Genomic DNA, 22,394 nt, shown 5'->3' on the forward strand with positions numbered 1-22,394 from the left:
ATGGCTCAAAGCAATGAAGAAAGTATGAAAAAGATTAGCAATGTGAATCTTGACAAACTGATAGAGGACTTCTCACAGATAGAAAAGGTATGTAAAGACACATAGCAAGTGGCCGCAGAGAAACAAAGATTTTTGTCAGGGAGAGGAACTGGGAAGAAAGGGAATTCATTTTTTAAAAAAGTGACCCAGGTCTGGAGATACTGCTCAGTAGTTAGGGACACTGGCTGCTCTTAAGGGTGAGAGTTCAGTTCCCAACACCCTCTCGGCAGCTCACAACTGTCTGTAACTTCAATTCCAGAAGATACACCGTCCCCCTGTGGCATTTACAGGGACTATACATTCATGGTGCACTTAGATGCAGGCAAAACACTCACGACATAAAATAAAAATAAGCAAAGGCTTTAATTTTAAAAACATAAGGCAGTGTCTGTATTTGTTTCTATGTGCAGCTATTTGCTTACTGGGAGACCCAAATTTTAAGTTACGTTTTTCATTGTTTGACTATTTTTGTAGGCTGTATTTCTTTGTAAGAACTAATAGGCTTGGTGTAGTTTAGTCTTCAGACATGAATTTTAGCTATGTTAGCTAAATAATAAAAGTGTGGCCAGGCATGGTGGCACACATAATTAATTCACATACTCTGGAGGCAGAGGCAGGTGAACTTCAGTTCAAGGACGGCCTGATCTACAAAGCAAGTGCCATGACAGGCAGGGCAACACAAGGAAACCATGTCTGAAGAGGAAAAAAGTGTGAAGGCTAAGAATTCGTGGGAATGCTGATTTATTGTCTCCAAATCTCAAAGAATACTATGCCAGAAATTTGAGAACACCAATAAACATACTTTTTTCCACTGTATGATATTATAGTAAAATGTATCATTGTTGAACAAACATACATTTTAATTTTTAAAATGAATCAGATTTGAGTAGCAAAAGTGTGTTTTGCTAAATCTTTTCTTATATTTTAAACTTTAATGTTTTACATATTCTTTGGCAATATCATACATGTTTACAATGTTTCTTAATCATATTCAACCCAAACCCCCCTCACATACCATGGAACACCCCCCAGGACTTCCCCTTCCCACCATCTCATCATCAGCATCCTTCTTTCTCCTCCTCCTCCTTTAATAGCTCACTAAGTCTGGTTAGTATTTCCTGCGTGCATAGGGATGTGACACACCCGACCATCAGTGAGGAGGAGCTCCTCAGCTAGAAGGAGAGCCTCATAGGTCCGTTTCCACTCCCACTGGAATGTTGACTGCCTTGATCTTGTACAGACTGTGGCTGCTATGAGTCATGAGTACAACAGCCATGTCCTGTCCCTGTCCAGAGAACAGGGTTTTACAACTCTCTTCCTCATCCTCTGACTCTTACATTCTTTCTGCTTTCTCTTCCATAATGCCCTTTCTCTTTTCATCTTATTTGTACCAATATATAAAAATGTTCCTAGCACAAGGAAACAAACAGTTGATGTATTTTTGCTAAAGTTAAGAGAATGCCAGAATGCCCACAAACTCTAAAATAGTTTTAATGAAAGTAAAATAGGTTCATGTTTCAGTCTTACCATGATGATTAATTATAATATAGAACATACATGTGTTTAATTTTTCTCCTCTCCTATCTCTTTTCCTTCTCATAACCTAAAATTTAGTCCAGAAATTAATATAGCAACAGGGAAAAGAAATAAGTACTCTTGTGAAAAAGGAATCAGTGCCATATGTTTGGACATAAATTAGAAATACATTATCATATTCTCAAGTGTCTTAAAAAGAAATAATTGTTCATTTCTTAATTTGATATAGTATTCTGACATTTAGAATTTTACCTCCTAGAGAAATACATAAATGGTAATGCAGATGAAGTAATACAGCGTGAGCTGCTGAAGATAAAATGGGGAAGTGAATAGAGGTGCAGAAGCACAAGATCAATGATGAATTGATGTACTTGAAGAATACAAGGAAGCTTATTGTACTCTTAACAAAGACACCAAAGAGACATATTCAGAATGCTTCTTTATTGTCTATAATAGAAAAATTATAAACAACAAAATTTTCCCTAATAGCAGCTTCAAAAGTAAGACTCAGAATAGCTGTTAAAAGAATGCAGTAGATTTGTGCTTGTGATATTGTCTCCCAGATAATAGTGCTAAGTGGAACAGCTAAGTGCAGAACAGAATAAATAGTGTACTTATATCATCATAAAGTCGTCTGGAAAGAAAAGTTTTAAGACAAAACATCACTGTCATCTCCAGGCTAGTCTTAAACTCCTGGGCTCAGGACATCCTCCTGCATCAGCCTCCAGAGAGGCTGACTGTAGGCATCTACCATTATGCTTGGTAGATGCCTTTGATTAACATGTAATTAAAGGTTAAATAATTGAAAGAAAGGTGCTCAGACTAGGTCATATTTTCCTCTTGTTTAGAACAGGCTCATTTAATATTTTGCCATGCCCCTTTCTATGAGTGTGTGTGTGTGTGTGTGTGTGTGTGTGTGTGTGTGTGTGTAAGGGGGCCTCATGAATGTTAACATAGCAGTTTATCACTGGCCTGCATCGCCAACCCTACCATGTTATTTTTAAAATAGAAAATAGATCAGGAAGTCATAATTATAGTGAGGGTGCTCACTACAGCGACTGCCATGGTGCCCTGCAAGTGTAACCTACTTTAAGTGCACGTAGAACTTTTCAGACCCTTGTCTGATTGCACTCTGCTTAGCATAGTTTTAAGTACATGAGAACCTAGAATAAAGGAAGTCGTCTGCTACCAGAGGCTATGCTTGTAAAAAAGGGAATATTGAAGGCTCAGTACACTAGTTTGTTTAAAATTATATCCCATATTCAGTTATTAGACTTTCAGATGTTAAGTGGGTTTTGTTCTTATTTGTCTTCATATTTGTCTTAGCAAAAGAGTCAAAATAATGCCATTTGTTTTGTGTTAACATGCTCCTAATTTCTTCTGCAGAAGATGATAGAAACCACTGGAAAGAATAACCGTTTGGATATTCAGCTGGAGAAGAGTAATAGTTTATTAAAGATAATGCAAACAAAAGAGGCCACGATAAAAGAAGGTCAGTCCTCCACTGCCTGTGGAAATAGTAGTCCAATGAGGTGCTCACTACAGGGACTGACCTTATGCCCTGTGTGGCACCTACCTTAAGTGCATATAGTACTTTTCAGACCGTTGTCTCATTGTGCTTTTTTAGTATACCTCCAAAATATGACAGAAACCTAGGATGAAGAAAGTTAAGTCTTCTGCCAGACACTACCCATGTAACAAATGGCGAATTGAAGGTTCAGTACAAGTCTATAAAACCATGTGGGGCAAAACTTGATTTCCTCGTAAGTAAATGTAAGATGGATCACCAGTTTTAAGAGTTTAAAAGGAAGCTATGCGCTGACAAGATGGCTCAATGGGCAAAGGCACCTGTGGACAAGTCTAGACTTAGTTTGATCCACATAGGATAAGAACACCAGCTCTTCCAAAAAAAAAAAAAAAAGCTGGGCGGTGGTGGTGCACGCCTTTAATCTCAGCACTCGGGAGGCAAAGGCAAGGGGATCTCTGTGAGTTCGAGGCCAGCCTGGTCTACAAGAGCTAGTTCCAGGACAGGCACCAAACACTACAGAGAAACCCTGTCTCGAAAAAAATCCAAAAAAAAAAAAAAACACCAGCTCCCCCAAAATTGTCCTCTGACTTAACATGTCACACTTACTTGCAAACATGCATATGCACAGACACACAAAGAAAGTGGTAAATGTGAAAACATTTTTTAAATGAAACTATGTGCTTGTATTTTCCTTTTGGGTTTTTTATTTTTATTGCTTCTTTTATTTTTTGAGATTATAATAATATCATTTCCCTCTTCCCTTTCCTTCCTCCATACCCTCCCATATCCCTCCTTGCTTTCTTTCAAATGCATGACCTCTTTGTTTTATTAATGTTGTTACATGAATATACATATATATCCCCAAATATAACCTGCTCAGTCTGTATAATGTTATTTGTATGTATGTTTTCAGAGCTGACCATTGAGCACATTTATTTTCTTCCTGTGTCATATTGAGAAGCCCTAAATAGCAATGATCCAGTACCAAGATCTTGTCTTCAAATACCTTCTCTAATAAAAAAAAAAACTGGGTGAAGGTTAGGATTAAATTTGTACTGTAAGACTGAAGTATCTTGTAGTGTCAGAAGAAAGACAATATTCAAATAGAAAAAATAGCCAGGTGTGGTGTTACATTACAGGATTCCAGCACTCGAGGAGCTAAAGGAGGATTATGAGTTCACTTCAACTTGGGACAGAGAGAGAGAGAGAGAGAGAGAGAGAGAGAGAGAGAGAGAGAGAGAGCCTTTCTCATTATAAAACATGTTTTTTAAAAAGTGAAAGAAAAGAAAAAAAACCATAGTGATAGAATTTGTCAAAAACAACTCAGAAACCAACTGAAAGAGCTCTCAATGACCAAATCTGAGATAATTTCAGCAAGAAAAAGAACAGTATTGAATTATACCCATAATGCAAAGCAAATAACTTTAGTCAACTTTTATAAATAAATAATAAAGGAAAAAGAAATCTCCCATATGGCAGAATTCTAAATGACTTCCATAAATAATTTGTTCTAAATAGGTGGAGCTTGACTCCACTGGGTAAGCGTCAGCCGAGTAGAGTCGTTTCCTTTACTGCAGGGAAGCACACAGTATAACAAGATGGAGTGTGTAAATTACATGGTGCTAAACCTTGACACTGGGCAAATGCTACCTCTGCCACATGATCAGTGACATCAGAAACAATGTCTTGTTAACTGTCTGTACCTTTGATGTGGTATGATATGATGAAAATGATGCTTTAGTTTTGTAAACTTCCTCCCTATTCCACAACCCCAGTCTAATCATGAGGTAAACATCAGCAGCTTCCCACAGAAGGACATGACAAGAAGGGTTGTCAAGGTCATCAAAACCAAAAAAACAGAATGTCAGAACCCAGAAGCCTAAGACGACATGGTAAATAATAAGTATAAAATGGTATGGTGGAAGACCATAGGGCAAGCAAAAGAAGTTAATATATGGAAATGTGAATAAAGCATGAATTTTAGTTAATAACATCAATATTGATTCATAATTACAGCAGATATACCATATCAATATAGAGTATTGATAATAGGGGTAACTGGCCATATATTATATATATATATATTTATCCTATTGTATATTAGTGATAATATATAATCAAAAATTTTATATCAGAAATAAGTTAAATATATATAAATATTTTCAATTTTTCTTTACATCTAAAATTTTAGCAAATGTCAGAAAGATAAAACTACAAAAAACTTTAAAAGTACATGTACTTATTATGGAAAAGCTTTTTCAAAGTGTATGACACTGTGTGTCAAAATCATAATAGAAATTATTTTATTTTGAATTTGTTAATTGGCAGACATTTTGGAAAGTTTAAAATATATAGAGAAAAATTAATGAAAGTATAGAAAATTCCCATATATTGTTCGGTTCTTCAGTTTTCTTATCATCAACACCTTGTTTTGTTACAGCTCCTGGGGCAATACTGAGTTGAGAGATATTTAGTTAAAATCCAAAGTTTACTTAGTGCTCACTTCTTATGTTAGTCATTCTATGGATTTTGATAAATGTGTAATGACATTGTCATATTATTTATCATTACAGTATCAAACCAGATACTAGTTTCACTGCCCTAAAAGACTCCCAGTGCTCTGTTTATACATCCTCCCTTCCCTTGATCCCTCTGGATGTCTGATCTTCACTGATTTTACTGTGTATAGGTCTTCATTTTCCAAATCATCATATAGTTGGAATCATATAATATGCAGCTTTTTCAGACAGACTTCTATGACTTTGCATTTAAAATTGCTTCATGTTTCTGTGCTCAATAAAAAACTTATTTTTATTGAATTTTGTGGCAGAACCACAGTTTATTCATTCGCCTATTAAAAGACTCATTGTTCTCATCCAAATTTTAGCTGTTATGAATATGACTGCTGAGGTCATCTCTGTGGTGGTTTTTGCATAGCTTCTTGACTAAATACCAAAGAATGTCAATCTTGGACACTTTGTAAGAGTGATCAAGAGGGCAATAATATTAGTGTTGAAGACTAAGTACTGGTAGACTCTTTTTTTATAGGCTTAAGTTAACTATCTCTCTTTTACTGTAACAATCACTTGGGGAAAATCAACCAAAAAAGAAGCAAGATCATTTAGGGCTTACCGCTTTGGAGTGTCGTCTCTGACCGTGTGCCACCGCTACTCTGGGCTGGTGCAGCACGTGATGGCATGACACACAGCAGAAAGGTGAGACCCAGGAAGAGAGCTGGGTCCCACAGTTCCCTTTGAAGGAATACATCAGTGACCTAACTTCTTGCTAGATTCTGGCTCAAGGTTCTACCACCTCCTAGTGGCTCCATGAGCCAAACCTTTATTTAGCACATGAGTCTTTGGGAGAAATTTCAGATCCAAGCTGTAAGTTATGTTTTAATTGTATTTAATATTTCAAACTATTCTGTGAAGTATTTACTAATACACAAATTGATAATTAATACTAGATCCTAAATTTGCACTAAAATCATTAAATTATTAAGAAATAGCTTAATAATCAAGAAAATTTTAATAAAACAGCATAATAAATTCTGAGGGAAAGAATAATGTAGATTAAAGTTTACAAAGACAATGAAAAGCTTTTATCTAAATCATTGAATGGCATTCTAGTTGATGAAGAATTCCTTGGCTAGCTAATTTCTAACGTGTAAAAATATGGTGAGCCTGCCATCTTGTGTTCAAATTTTAAAAATACTTTAAAAACCTCCAGTATGCACAGAGTAGCAAGGTGATTTTCATTTGCTGATTACTAAAGGAACTTCAGCTACCTTATTTTACTAATTGCTGGATCCTTACAATAAATGATGAAGTAATGACTGAGCACACCTCTCTTATCCTATCACCTAGCACAGTAGCATGTGTGAAGCAAGTTATCAGCTAACGCCTGTCTGGGAAATGTAGTTAACCATCATTCCGTTACTGGGAAATTGCAACATGGAGAAAGGAGAATGTGATGGAGAGCTTTGTGTGAGTGGGTGGCAAGGACAGGAAGAGCAGGAAAGGTGACAGGCCACAAATGGGGAACCTGTTACTGGTCATGAGGCTTTGAGCTTTGGCAAAATACTTTTCATCATCATGACTGAAGAAAGTATTTTGCATTATGTATGAAGCCACTGGCACTCAGGTTGCTTTGTAACAGTGTTTAGGGGTTTTAATGATTTCATAGCTCTGTCTTGCCCAGGACTTAGTTTTGAGTACCAAGAGAAGGAGCTTATTGCTCAGCAGTAACAAAAATCTCCTCTTACACCATCTCACTAGCTGTGGCCCTCCACCTTTGAACAAATTTAATGTGACTTGACTCTCTTTTTTTAAGAATGTGCTTTCCTGGAAGAGTTGCATGGAAACACTTTTGGTGATTCCTTGACATGTCCAGGTGTGGAGCACTTTCAGGGAAGACATTGTTAAGGCCCAGGGGGACGGTCTCTACTGTACTGTGCCTTAGAAAATTATTGCTAAGTGTTGGGATTTGTTTCACATAAAAGGTGAACTAAAATACTTACTGTATGTGTTGGCTAGTTTTCTGTCAACTTGACAAAAGCTAGAGTCATCAGAGAAGAGGGAGCTTGCAGAAAGGTGGTGGTTCATGCTTTTAATCCCAGCACTTGGGAGGCAGAGTCAGGTAGATTTCTGAATTTAGAGCCAGCCTGGTCTACAGAGCAAGTTCCAGGACTTCCAGGGCTACACAGAGAAACCCTGTCCCAAGAAAAAAAAATAGAGAAATGGGTGGGGAAAGAACGGAGGGAGAGAGAAGTGCAGGTTATGGGGAAGTGAGGAGGAGGGAGTCTCATTTGAGAAAATACTTCTAGAAGATTAAGCTATAGGCAAGCCTGTAGGGCATTTTCTTAATTAGTGATTTATGGGGGAGGCCCCTGCCCACTATAGGTAGAGGCGCCCATGGGTGGTCCTGGGTTCTATAAGAAAACAGGCTGAGAAAGTCATGGGGAGCAACCAGTAAGCAGCACTCCTCCCTGGACTCTGCATCAGCTCTTGCCTCCAGGTTTCATCACAGGAATAATAGCCCTAACAGAGACACCGTATATTGTAATGTACCTTGAGATGTCTGGTTGCTTTATTAAGATCACATAATTTTCAGTTAAATATTATTTTATTTCAATTCTTTCGATCAAGAAGATTCCAAGATGATTTTCAAATAAATATATCTTCTATGTTTTAGAATGTGCTACTCTTCATACTATGATAAAAGGGCTACAAGAGACTATTCAGTATCAACACAATTTGAAAGGTAAGTTGGGGAAATCATTCTTAAAATCATGGTTTGGGGGGAGGATAGTTAATTCAATAAACTGCTTACATGAGTACAATCCATAGGGAAAGTGTATTTAAAAGAGGAAAGGGAGGGAAGGAAGGAGGGAAGAGTGAGCAAAAGAAAGTCAGGTATGGTGGTATCTGCCTATAAACACAGCATGGTAAAAGGCAGAGACAGGTGAAGCCCTATAGCTCATTCAGGGGCCACCTAGACTGACCTACTTGGCAAACTCCAGACCACTGAGAGACTCTATCTCAAAACACAAGGTGTGTTGGTATTGCTGATAGAATGTAATGTAGCCATTATCACAAATTAGTGATTACTCAGAAAAATGAAACCTAGAATTACCATTTGGTTCAGAAATTTCACTCTGAGGAATTTACAAAAAAAAAAATAAAAATCAGATACATAAAATTTTGTATGCTAGTATTCATAGCAACTTTAATCACAAAGGCCAAAAGGTGGAAATAGCCTCCTTGTAGATTGGATATAAAATGTGTCCATGTGTTAGAAACTTTGTCTTCAGCCCATAGGAGAAAGAACACTGGGGGAGAACCTTTGCCTCTTTTTTCTCTATCGCAAACCAGCCACATACAGTGAACAGCTTTGACCTGCCCTGCACTTTCACTGTGTGCTACCACAGGCTCAAATCAATGGGTAGAGTCATGAACAGAAACTCACAGAACTGTAAGCAAAATAAACCTTTTCCTTTTTGTAAATGTCCATCAAAATAACATAGCTGCTGAGTAATGCCAGTGTTCATCTACAGATGGGTAAACAAGTGAGGTATATGCATAGGGCGAAATGTTAGGTGTGGCGGACCTCTCGACCGGCGAGAAAGAACGACCACCACATCAGGATTCCACTCAGATCACGCTTTTACTGGAGTGCCCTTGATTGATGGGGAGCATGGAACGAGAGGGCGGGAAAACGAGGAACAGGGAGCGGAGGGGCAGGGAGCGAAGGGATGGGGGGGCACTTTGGCAGCCGCTTAAATAGGGAATTGGCACATGGGTCGCCCTGTGATTGGCTGCCACCAACAGCTGACACCAGACCACATCGGGATAGGCTCAAGGATCCTCATCCACCGCGCATGCGGGAAGCGGGGACACGCAGCTCTCAAAGCCATAGCCAAATATGGAGTTGTTTATAACCAACAAGACAGGATGTCGGCGCCATCTTGTAATGGCGATCCTGTCTGGCTCACTACAGTTAGGCATCCTTAAGATGGAGTGAAATTTGGATACATGCTACAACATAAACTTGAAAACATTGTGCTAGGTGAAATATGCTAAACAAGTACAGAGTCTCAGAGACTATCTAGTTCCGCTTTTGCCTGGTACCTAGAATAGTAAAATTCATAGAGATGGAAATAACAAGTTACCAAGGGCTGGAGGACAGAATAGGAGAGATTAGTGTCTCATAGACACAGCATATACACTATGGGAAGATAATAAATTCCAGAGATGGAAGTCAAGATGGTTACTCACATTATACTTAATGCCTCTGAACTGTGCGCCTAGAATAGCTGAAGCAGTAAGTGTTGTTGAATATATTTCATCACGATAAAATGGTGCCTAGACTTTTAAAGCATAGGAAACTCAATCATAAAATAAAGCTCATTAAAAACAACAAGAAAAAGCCCATTATAATTTAGCACAGACTGGTCCAGAATTTGCAGTAGTCCTTCTACCTTAGTCTCCTAAGAGCTAGAATTACAAGGGCAAGCCATCACACTGGCCTCTGAAATTGTTTCCCTCCTCTGCTACACACTTCTCTGTGTCTGGAATGCAGTTCTCAAAGGCAGAACAAGCCTTACCTCTTAAATCTCAGTTCAGGTTGGCTGCTTCTTCCCCAAACCCTTATTCAATATCAAGATGACCCAGGTCTGCCCCACCACATGTTCTCACAGAATTTCAAGCACAGTGCCACTAGAGAAAGTTTATCTAATAAAGCTGTTGCATCTACCACACAACTAGACTGTAAGTTCAGTGAAAAGCAAAAAAATTCTTAATGTTCCTGCATTCCCAGTGTCTAGCATACTTCCAGAGCACATGCATGATCAGAAATGTAAATGTTACAGATAATTAATTTTAAGTCTATTTAGTAATATGTTCCTTGATTATTTATATACAGATGAAAATGAACAACTAAAAAGAAATGTTGATTTTATGAAAGAAAAGTTAAAATCTCATGAGCAGGTGAGTTTATAATCTATTGTATTCAGTTAGACCCTTGAAAAGCATTTGTTCACTCAAAGAAGAAGCAAGTTGAGTTTTTTAATATTTTTTATTATTTTTATTGAGCTATATATTTTTTCTGCTCCTCTCCCATTCTCTCCCCTCCCCTTCAAAGCTCTCCCATGGTTCCCATGCTCCCAATTTACTCAAGAGATTTTGTCTTTTTCTACTTCCCATGTAGATTAGATCCATGTATGTCTCTCTTAGGGTCCTTTTTTCTTCTAAGTTCTCTGGGATTGTGAATTGTAGGCTGGTTTTTCTTTGTTTTATGTCTAAAAGCCACTTATGAATGATTATTATATTTACCCTTCTAGGTTTGGGTTACCTCACTCAATATGATGTTTTCCAGATTCATCCATTTGCCTGCTTCATGATGTCATTATTTTTTTCTGCTATGTAGTACTTCATTGTGTATTGCTGGGTCTTGAGGAAGGTTGTTTCCTAATTTTCTGAGAAATCTCCATACGGATATCTGAAGGGGCTATGCCAGTTTGCACTCCCACTAGCAATGCAGAAGTATTCCCATTTCTCGCATCCTCTCCAGCATAAGTTGTCATCAGTGTTTTTGATCTTGGCCATTCTTAAAGGTGTAAGATGAAATCTCAGAGTTATTTTGATTTGCATTTCTCTGATGGCTAAGGATGTTGAGCATTTTCTTAAGTGTCTTTCAGCCATTTTAGATTCCTCTGTTGAGAATTCTCTGCTTAGGTCTCTACTCCATTTTTTATTGGATTATCTGTTCTTTTGATGACCAATTTCTTGAGTTCTATGTATGTTTTGGAGATCTGACCTCTGTCCAATGTGGAGTTGGTGAAGATCTTTTCCCATTCTGCCATTTTGTCTTGTTGACTGTGTCCTTTGCTTTACAGAAGGTTTTCAGTTTAGAAAGTCCCATTTATTAATTATTTTTCTCATTATCTTGCTACTGGGGTTATATTTAGGAAGTGGTCTCCTGTGCCAATGCATTCTAGTGTACTTCCCACTTTCTCCTCTATGAGGTTCTGTGTGGTTGGCTTTATGTTGAGCTTTATGTTATGGCTTTGATTCATTTGGACTTGAGTTTTGTTCATAGTGGTAGATATGGATCTAATTTTATTCTTCTACATGCTGATATCCAGTTATGTCAACACAATTTGTTGAATATGCTTTCTTTTTTCCATTTTATATTTTTTTTTGCTTCTTTGTAAAAAATCAGGTGTTCATAGGTGTGTGGATTGATATTTGGGTCTTCAGTTCAATTCCATTGGTTCTCCTGTCTATTTTTATGCCAGTACCAGGCTGTTTTCAGTACTGTAGCTCTGTAGTCGAGTTTGAAATCAAGGATTGAGATGCCTCCAGAAGTTCCTTTATTGTACAGGATTGTTTTGGCTATCTTGGGCTTTTTGCTTTTCCATATGAAATTGAGTATTGTTCTTTTGAGGTCTGTGAAGAATTTTGCTGGGATTTTGATGGGCATTGTATTGAATCTATAGGTTGCTTTTGGTAAGATTGTTATTTTTACTATATTAATTCTACCTACCCAAGTGTATGGGAGATCTTTTCATTTTCTGGTGTCTTCGTCAATTTCTTTCTTTAAAGATTTAAAGTTCTTGTCATACCAGTCTTCCAATTGTTTGGTTACAGTACTCTGAGATAATTTATGTTATTTGTGGCTATTGGACGGGTAATGTTTCTCTGATTTCTTTCTGAGCCCATTTATCATCTGTGTACAGGAGGGCTACTGATTTTATTTTAGTTAATCTTGTATCCTGCTACATTACTGAAGGTGTTTATGAGTTGTAGAAGTTCCTCGGTAGAAATTTTGGGTTCCTTTATGTAATAATATCCTATTATCAGCAAATAGTGAGAGTTTGACTTCTTTTCTGATTTGTTTCCCTGGATCTCCTTTTGCTGTCTTATTGCTCTAGCTAGAACCTCAAGAACTATATCGAATAGACATGGAGAAAGCAGACAACCTTTCCTAGTTTCAGTGGGATCACTTTGAGTTTCTCTCCATTTATTGTGATGTTGGCTGTTGATTCACTGTATATTGCCTTTATTATGCTTAGGTATGTTCCTGAAGCAAGTTGTTTTAATTAACGAACACACCAAAAATTATATAAGTGTAATATATATATATATATATACATGTCATATATGTAAAAATCTTTAATAAATGAATGATAACTTTTGTGACTTGTAGACTTTTTTACAAAACATAATGCACTAATACCACTTACACACCGTTTTTTTTAACCAGGAAGAAATGTAATTATTTTGCTATATGGTTTTCAATTGTGCTAATAGACTTACTTTAGATCATATTCTGTTGGTTAATATTTTTAATTGTTTTACTATAAAAGAGTGAGTCTGTATTCTTTGTGATTTGGGTAATCATTGCACCATCCAAATAATGGGGGGACTTCGTGTAGAGCACACATTAGTTCTTTCCAGTGGTCATTATACTCTGCCACATTGACTTCCATCCTTCAGAAACAGTGTAGTGATATGAACTGCAGAACATGTAACACAGTTTCTCAAAAAGGTAAAAAAAAAAAAATGCTAATTCTTAGCCACCTACCCATTGAGGGGATTTGTTGAATAACCTTTTTCTCATTTCCAAGAACCAACATATCAAACTCAAAGATCTCCAAAATTCATGTTGAATCTGTGCAGGCTTAGCTTGAAGGATCTTCTTATAACTTAATGAGTTCCTGTGTGACGGGCTCTTAAGGAAACACTGCTTATCTTAGCACCCAGCCTGGGACTTCTGAGTAATGCCCACCAGTAAGAACAAGCATTCGCCTATTCTTTTGGAGGACTTAGACTTTCAGTTAAGTATCTCTGAGATACTTTTTTCTGTTTTTCTTTCCTCTCCTTCCTTAATTCTTCTCTGCTCCTTTCTTTCCAAATCTTAACTGCCGAGTTCCACAGTAGATGGTGAGTCAGTTTGCAGTCCAGGTACAGAAACAGAAAATTTTACCCTTTCCCTTCTAAAACTTCAAGACTGACCATGCTTCTTCCTATATATAACTCAGTGGGGTGAAAAGTATAAAGCACCACAATCCATTTTTAATTTTTTAAACAACTTGCCCAAAGTATACTTCTTACATGACCTCAATGCAATGATAATTTACTAATATGGACCCTCATGCTAAAACCAAAACTCATGGAGAACCACTTCTTAGGAACAATGGAAGATGCTTAATAGAAATAGTTGGTAGGTGATTCTGTACATTACACATAGAAAATTCATAAGTTTCATGAGACAAGAACACAGCCAGAAGCTATCCCTTATAATTTAAAGTTTCCAGAAACTAAGTAAAAAGGCAGGATTGGCGTTATTAAGGAAAAGAAGGTATTATTCCTTTGGACTTACACAGGCTAATATAATAAGAAAGATTTCCCTCACTCCCTACCAAGTTAGAGCCTACCTCAGTCTACATGTATGACAGCCCTTATGCCCAGAAGCTGGAGTGAAATTATGGATTTTATCAAATTGATGCATGCTTTCCACTTAGTAGTGGCATCTGCAGGTGGAAAGGTACATAGAATTTTCTCACGCTTCTTAGAGCAACAGTGACTTACTCACCTCATGTAGTTTATAGGGAACATTCTGTTGCCTCTTCTAGTTGCCCTAGAAACCTGGGTACACACAAATGGGTAAAATAGCCAGCTTTGAGGTTCTCTCTGCATTGACTCTGCCCAGCTTTAATCACATCTAAAAATCTTACAGGTTTGGTCAATCCTGCAACTCCTGTAGCAGGATAAATAGCACAAATGGTAGTCTAGACTGTGCATTTAAACTAGTTGTCCTGGCTATTTTTATGTTGCTGTGGCAAAAGACACTAACAAAAGGACTTAATGAAGAAAGGATTTGTGCTGACTCACAGATCAAAAATCCACTATACCTTCATGGTTGAGAAGGCAGGGGCAGGAGCTAGAAGCAGCTGGTCTTATCACCCACAGCCAGGAGACGGACAGGGGTGAAAAAGTGTTTGCTTGGTTTCAATACTTGTTATAGACCAGAACACACATGCACACATGCACACACATACATACACACACAATTAAAATGAGTCCTCCCATATCAATTAACGTAGTCAATATACTCCCTAACAGGCATACCCTGGCCTATCTCCCAGGTAATTATAGGTTCTGTCAAGTCGACAACACCAATCATCATTCATCTCACCGAGTAATTGTATTTAATTATAGACACACCAGCCAGTACATCTAGATTTTTCTGAAGTCTTTGTTTTGTTTTACCTTCTCAATACCACTGAATATTAGGAATAACTATAAACCATTTGTCAAAAGAACATGCTCACAAATATATGCACACATGGTTTTGCACAAAATCTCAGCTGTAATTTCAAGTTATACTGCAAAGCCTTAGTAATAAAAAAAAATAGCATGGTACTAGCACAAAAACAAGCATGTGGCTCAACGGACTAGAATAAAGAACCCAAATATAGACCAGATACACAACCGCACAACTTTAGGCTCCTGGTTATTTACAAAGATGTCAAAAGTAGATACTAGAGAAATGACAACTTCTTCAACAACTGGATGTCCAGGAAAAGAAGAACGAAATTAACTACCTTTCTCAACCTCCACAAGAATCACCTCCAATTGGACTGAAGGGTTAGTGTGAAACATGAAATCCTAAAGCTGTTAGAGGAAAACCTGGGGAAACAAATAAAGATAGAGCATAGGTAAGGACTTTTTCAGTGGCCACTCCAGAAAACAATGCCAGCAGCAGATAAATGGCACCTCGTGGGGTTAAAAGTCTTCTTACAGCAAGGAAAACAGTTGAGTAATGAAATAACCTACAAAATGGAAGAAAACCTTCACTACCTGCTCATCAGACAGGATCAATACCTAGACTACACAAAGAGCTCTCAAAAATCTGTACAAAGGCCAATGAGGTTAAAGCACACGCCTGTCGAGCAAGCCAGAAAACTTCATTTTAATCCCCAGAACCCATGTAAAAGTGGAATCACCTCCAGGTAGTTGTCTTCTGACCTCTACATACATGTGCACCATTCTCTCTCTCTCTCTCTCTCTCTCTCTCTCTCTCTCCCTCCCTCCCTCCCTCACTCACTCACTCCCTCCCTCCTGACTTCTACTTTTGGATAAGAATATGCTCTCAGCTACTTCTCCAGGACCCTGCCTGCCTCCTTCCATCTCCCTGCTGTGATGATCATGAACTGTAAGCAAGCCCCAATAAACTCTTTCTTCTATCAGTTGCCTTGTTTTATGGTGTTTCTTCACAGCATTAGAAAAAGTAACTAAGGACATGAACAAGAAGAAGCCCCTATATGTGCTAGTGGGAATATAAACTAGTCCAGGCACCATGGAAGTCAGTGTGCAGGTTTCTCAAGAAACTAAAACTACATTTACAATATGACCCTGCTATACCGTTCCTGGCTATTTACCAAAGAGGTTCTATATCATCAAATCATAGAATTACTTGTACATCAGTATTTATTGTAGCACTGTTCATAATAACTAAGTTATAGAACCAACCTAAATATCCAACAGTAAAGTAATGGATTTAAAAATATATATCATTAATAAATGAGACCTCCTGAAACTGAAAAGCTTCTGTAAGGAAAAGAAAATCATCAAAAGGGCACAATGGCAGCCTACAAAATGGGAAAAGCTCTTCACCAACCTCACATCTGACAGAGGGCTGATTTCCAAAATATATAAAGGACTCCAGAAACTAGACATCATATTAAAAAATGAGGCACAGGAGGGAACTTCAGCAACAGCTCCGGACCATGCCAGAAAGATGGGTACTATTATGGGGAGCAAATATATGGTGTGTTCTGGAAGAGAGGGCGAGAAAGACTGTATGTTCATATGCTATGGTCAAAGGTAGACCTGGAGAAGTGAAAGAGCTGAGGAGTGGGCTGAAATGGGTGCCTTGATAACCACCCAGGGCCATGATGATGTCTGGGCCTGGGCTGCTCCTAGGACCCATATCTGGTTTCATAGCTCTGATGCATCTCTTTTGATGTCCATGGCCCCTGATACCACCAAAACCAAGAGGACAGGACTGTACAGCATTGGCCCCACCCCCTCACTAGCTGCAACACTACGGAGAACTGGTCCTGCCCCTCACTGGCTGAAACACTCAGGAGAGAATCCTATACGTCACCTGGGCATCACTATAGAAACAAAGTCAATGAAATGATTCCTAATGATATTCTGCTATACTCATAGATGGTACCTAGCCCAGTTGTCATCAGAAAGGTTTCACCCAGCAAATGATGGAAACGGATGCAGAGACCCACAGCCAAACATTAGGCAGAGCTCAAGGAATCCTGTGGAAGAAAAGGAGGAAGGGTTATGGGAACCAGAGAGGCCAAGGACACTACGAGAAAACACACAAAGTCAACTGACCTGGGCTCATGGGGACTCACAGAGACTGAACCATCAACCAGAGAACTTGCATAGGACTGACCTGGGTTCTCTGCACATGTGTTCAGTTGCATGACTTCATCTTCCTGTGGGACTCCTGGCAGCAGGAGCAGAAGTTGCCTCTGCCTCAGTTGCCTGCTCTTAGCACCCTTTCCTCCTGCTGGATTACCTGTCCGGCATTAATGAGGCACCTAGTCTCACTGCAACTTGATAAACTGTGACTGGTTGATAAACATGGATGACCTGCACTTTTCTGAAGGGATGGGGAGAGGGAGAGACGTGCAAGGAGGGACTGGGAGAAGAGGAGGAAGGGAGGGGAAACTGTGATCACGCTGGAGAAAATTAACTAATTAGTTAATTAATAAGAAAGAGAGAAACAAACAAAAATGTATCTATATAAAGTGATATCTTTTTTCAGCCATAAAGAAAAATGAAGTTAGGTTGTTTGTAGGGAAATGGATACAACTGGAGATAATCATATTAAATTAAACCAATCTTCTAAAAACAAATATCATTATATTTTCTTTCATTTGTGCTTCCTAGATTTTATATAAATGCATAAGATCATGCACATATATTTGACATGAAGGTGGAAACAAAATGTCTTGAACAAAGACTTGAGTAAAATGAGGCTAGGAATGGGAATATATACACAGTTTAAGTAAGTGAGAGAGAGAGCATGCGTGTGTGTTGTAGAAGAGTATGTGAGAGTGTTGTGAGTGAGTGTGTATGTGTGTGTGTGTGTGTGTGTGTGTGAGAGAGAGAGAGAGAGAGAGAGAGAGAGAGAGAGAGAGAGAAAGAGAGAGAGAGGAACAGAGTAGAAGGGGTACAATACAACGTGGAGGAAAAAGGAGTCTCGAGGAAGTGGGGAGGAGGAACAAGGAAAGATAATACACATCAGTACTTTTGCTGCCACAGCTAAGTACCTGACAAGAAACAGTTTAAAGAAGGAAAGTTTTCTTTAGGCGCACAGTTTGGAGAACACATCTGGTCACAGCAGAGAAAGAACAAGGAACTGAGGCCACAGGCCACATTGCAGCCCCTGTCAGGAAGCAGATTTTGAGCAGAAAGTAGAGACAGGCTGCGAATCTCAAGATTTACCCACAGTGATAAGCCTTTACACATTGTGTAAGTGCCTCCTAACAGTTCCAAGATCTCTGAAAACAGGATTCCTGTCTGGTGGTCAGGCATCCGGACACATGAGCATGTGGGATTAGTCCACATTCACACCACAACAAGGAGGAAGTCAAACAAAATACAGCAAAATCTCTTACGCAGAATCTGGGTGTGTCTTCAGCATAAGAGGGGCTGTCTTGAGAGAGGAAAAGGAATAGCTGAGGGAGGGACAGGAAATGGGTGCACATATGAACAAGGCACAGTGATCTATATGTGTGGATAATAAAACTTGTTATTTGTGTATAATAAAAAGCACTGGATATGGTTGCATGCCAAAATTAATGTTAGCTGGGAATTTAATCTTTTTAATTATTACATTGAAAATGAATATATTTTAATGTCTAGGAATATAAGAACAGTATTTCCAAACTCATAAGTGAAATGAAAATCAAAGAGGAGGGACATAAAATCGAAATGAGCAAACTTTATCAGGATATGCAGAAAAAAGGTAACTTTACATTTTTAATTTATTGAGTTCTGACATATTGTGCAGCAATTTAAAGGTGCATATTATTTTTTCCAATAATAGTATTCTTGAATGAACACACCTTGATACATTTTAATTTAAGTTTTGTATATTTATGCAACATAAATATAATAGTTCTAAGTCTGTTCATGTTTGTTATCAATTCTGCCTAATGTGGACCAATAGTTCCATTCCCTGGTAACTAAGCATTTGAACACATAAACCTATGGGGCCATTCTCATTCAAACCACCACTCCTCAAATGGATGTGCTCTGTGCAGTCTAGGGGACCACATGCATGCAAATAATAGCTGGGAAGCCAGGTTTCCCGCTAAAACCACACTGTAAAGTGATCTTGGGTAATGAGTCCATCTTGTACCTCTGGTTTCTTTCTCCTAAGATGGAGCCAGCACTTCTCTCAACAGTTCTCATTTGTTTTAACACCTGTACCTAGAAACGGCTTTTTATGTGATGTTCTGCCTTAGAGATAGCATCCCGAGAAAGGCCCCTCCATTTTAGGCTTATTTGGTTAACAATTTTCTCACCTTTTGAATGTAAAATGTCCCCACTGGCTGTTTGCACAGTTGGTCCCCAGTTGGTGCTGTTTGGGGAGATTGTGGAACCTTTGGGAGGGAGAGCCTACCTAGAAGAAGTGTGTCATGGGCAGGAAACCTTATGTTTACAGTCCAACCTGACTTCATATTATCTGTCTGCTTCCTGGTCCACTGAGATCAAGAAGCCACTGCAGGCTGCCAGCACTACAGACCTACTCATGGTGTGTCTTTTCCACACGGTGGCTTGAATCTACTAATACTGTGAGCCAAAACAAACCTTTCTTCCCCTAAGTGGCTTCTTTTCGGGTATTTTGTTACAGTGATGGGAAAAGTAATAGTTTCCCCTAAGTTGCCAACACTTTGCATGTTCTTCCTGCATTGTCCCAATCACAGCTGTAATTAATGGCTGCCTCCTAGCCCAAAGCAGAAATTCAGTGAAAACAGAGGACACATATATTCTGTATGGATGTTTAGTATAATGCCTGGTACACATGTGATCAATAAACATGCTGAATAAGCAAATGAAAAAAATAATAAATGGAAGCACATAACTTTGAACTGTTAAATGACTAAATTTATTTTTGTTTTACTTAGTTGAATTAAATGAAGAAAAGCACAAAGAATTAATGATAAAGAAAGAGATGGAAATATCAGAGTTAAATGAAAAGTTAAGAACTCAAGAGAAGGAAAAGCAAAACGAAATACTCAAACTACATCTAGAAGTAGGTGCTTGCAAGTCTGCTAAACACAAGTGTGTTCCTTAGTCTAACCATGCTTTGTCTCCTATTGCAGTGACATCAATTTCAGGACTAGATAGAACCTTCTAAGAAGGCTCCACGCATTCTCATTCTCCAGCAAGAGCAGCGCTCAGTCAGCAGGCTACCAGTCATAGGCTTGATCAAAAGAAGGTCCTGACTTCCAGGAAGGACATTGCTTCCTCTGAGAATGAGGAGAGCAACTCGGGAGTTAGCTGTTTTACAGTCTGCTCCACACAGGAGGCGCACAGCCACCACGCCAGCATGGCAAGAGTACAACAAATCTTTGGCAAAATTTCTCTCCAGAAGAAATCACGGAACCCTTTTGTTCTATATGGGATAAAAGCAGGCAAATTTCTCTAATATAGTTCCAGGAAAACATATATTCTAGAGACAAACAAAACTTCTTTGAAACATTTGTATATGTACTTTAAATAAGTATATCTCATAAGTTTTGTAGTTTCTTTCTTTTCAATGAACTATTTATTCCACTAATGTCAGAATCTCATGGATACTGATGTGTTAACAAAGTATTTGTCTTTTGCATATTTTCTACATTCTACCAACCTCTTCTTCCAGTATTATGCCATGACTTCCACCCATCTCTACTTTGACATTACATTATGCAAAAATTCACAGAGCTTAATTAAAATAATTTACTCTTTATTTTCCAGGAACGTTGCAATGCCTAGGGTGCTTTTAGGTAACATTTGGGGACAGAAAGGGTTACACTGCTTCAGAGGGATTTTGCTACTGCTGTTGCTGCTACTGCACTGCTAGACAGCTGCTGATGGGTCACCTCTGCCTCCTAGGCTAGTCTATCCACAGAGAGGGCTGATGGGTCACCTCTGCCTCCTAGGCTAGTCTATCCACAGAGAGGGCTGGATTGCCAACTGAAATACAGCGGGCCTTATTTCAAGATGTACCCGCAACTTACCATCTCTCAGTTAGGAATTTGTGTTTTATTTGCTATCTGGGATCTGCCAATAGACTAGTCTGATTATACTATTTGACTAGTACTCGGATGTCTTTGTGTATCTTCATTATAACTCCAGTTCTCTCCTAAAGCCAGAACACAATCTCATGGAAAGCTTATCTAGTTTTCTGAGAGGCCACACTAAGGTTCATCTAAAAGGAAGAACTATAGTGGAACATTGTGCTTTAAAAATGGGCCAGGCGGTGGCGGCGCACGCCTGTAATCCCAGCACTCGGGAGGCAGAGGCAGGCGGATCTCTGTGAGTTCGAGGCCAGCCTGGTCTACAAAGGGAGTTCCAGGACAGGCTCCAAAGCTACAGAGAAACCCTGTCTCTAAAAACTAAAAAAAAAAAAAAGGCTTATAAGAATAGGCTATACAGATCTTTTAATTTGACTCAATTTAATCCAAAAAAAAGCCTGAATTGACTAAATCAATTTCTAATATTTGGCTTCAAAGTTTGAAAGATCTGTGAGCATATCTCCTGAGACTGTGGATTACAGGGGATTTTTGTAGTGACGGGAAACGTTTTCTACTTGGAGATCAAGAGTATGCCTCACATGGAATGGGGGAGAGCAATGGTATTTAGAGGAAAAGTACCGTGCTATCTCTAGAGGTAGCACCCAGGCTTTTGACCCTCTTTTAAAGCCCCCCAAACAATTTTAACCCACCATCTAGCTGAATCTTGTTTGGATAGTCTTTGTTCTTTTTTCAAATTGTTTCATAAAGACTTTTCTGTCTGCTATTAGAGTGTGTTCAATTACAAAATATATAGCAAAGGATGTTGCTGGTATACATTTTCTGTAGAAACATTGTTTCTGAGTATTGAACCACAATAGCCTTAATGACTTTCTTTTCTTGAATTTGGTTCAGTTTGACACAAAACTAGCAAGAGTTCAAACTAAATCAAAGTCGTATCCGGATGCTACTATTTTGCCGCAGAGTATCTACAGAAGGGTAGGTGCATTTTGTCCCATGACTCTGTCTTCAGTAAATTAATTGCATCAATGTGTTCCTATGAACATTTATTTCCTAATGTTTATTTTAAATATAGTAAATTAGTTTTGTAGCCTTATACCAGTTTTTTTCCTTTCAATCACACAAAAGTGAAGCTATAGGTTTTTCACAGTAAGATAGTCTTAAAAATATAAGCCTCCGGTGTGTTTTGATTGTTGTTTTGTCTTTCCTTATACTTAATCTTACTTCTAAATTGCAATGACAGCCTTTCTTCTGCTTCATTTAGAAGCTTCAACATCTTCAAGAGGAAAAGAGCAAGGAGATTGCGAGTCTCCAGAACACTATCCGAGACCTGGAGCGGCGCCTCGCAGCTGCCAAAAACTCCCACCCCCCTCGGGGACGGTTTTGAGCAGAGCACTTTAGGCTTTAGCTACAACTTAGTTTCTTTAAAGGCATTAAAATTCACTTCTGTTT

At 38.5% G+C, this 22,394-nt stretch overlaps 1 protein-coding gene across 1 annotated transcript; it reads left to right on the forward strand.

Moving 5' to 3' along the window:
• On the forward strand, window positions 1-22,329 carry LOC121444569 (coiled-coil domain-containing protein 152-like). The gene is made up of 8 exons (XM_041646401.1): window positions 1-87; window positions 2,962-3,067; window positions 8,297-8,365; window positions 10,526-10,590; window positions 18,562-18,664; window positions 19,830-19,957; window positions 21,837-21,920; window positions 22,207-22,329. The coding sequence occupies exons 1-8, from the start codon at window positions 1-3 to the stop codon at window positions 22,327-22,329; spliced, it is 765 nt and encodes a 254-aa protein (XP_041502335.1).
• Window positions 22,330-22,394: the final 65 nt, after the last annotated feature.

The sequence above is a fragment of the Microtus oregoni genome, unplaced genomic scaffold, assembly GCF_018167655.1.
Source record: "Microtus oregoni isolate MIOR12 unplaced genomic scaffold, Mior012 000132F_ref0000261, whole genome shotgun sequence".
Taxonomy (NCBI): domain Eukaryota; kingdom Metazoa; phylum Chordata; class Mammalia; order Rodentia; family Cricetidae; genus Microtus; species Microtus oregoni.

Excerpts from the sequence above, each read along its gene's own strand:
- LOC121444569 (XM_041646401.1), top strand. The coding sequence starts at position 1 with ATGGCTCAAAGCAATGAAGAAAGTATGAAAAAGATTAGCAATGTGAAT. Across the intron at positions 3,068-8,296 it reads AGAGGCCACGATAAAAGAAG|AATGTGCTACTCTTCATACT; the intron begins GTCAGTCCTCCA and ends TCTATGTTTTAG. Across the intron at positions 10,591-18,561 it reads AGTTAAAATCTCATGAGCAG|GAATATAAGAACAGTATTTC; the intron begins GTGAGTTTATAA and ends TTTAATGTCTAG.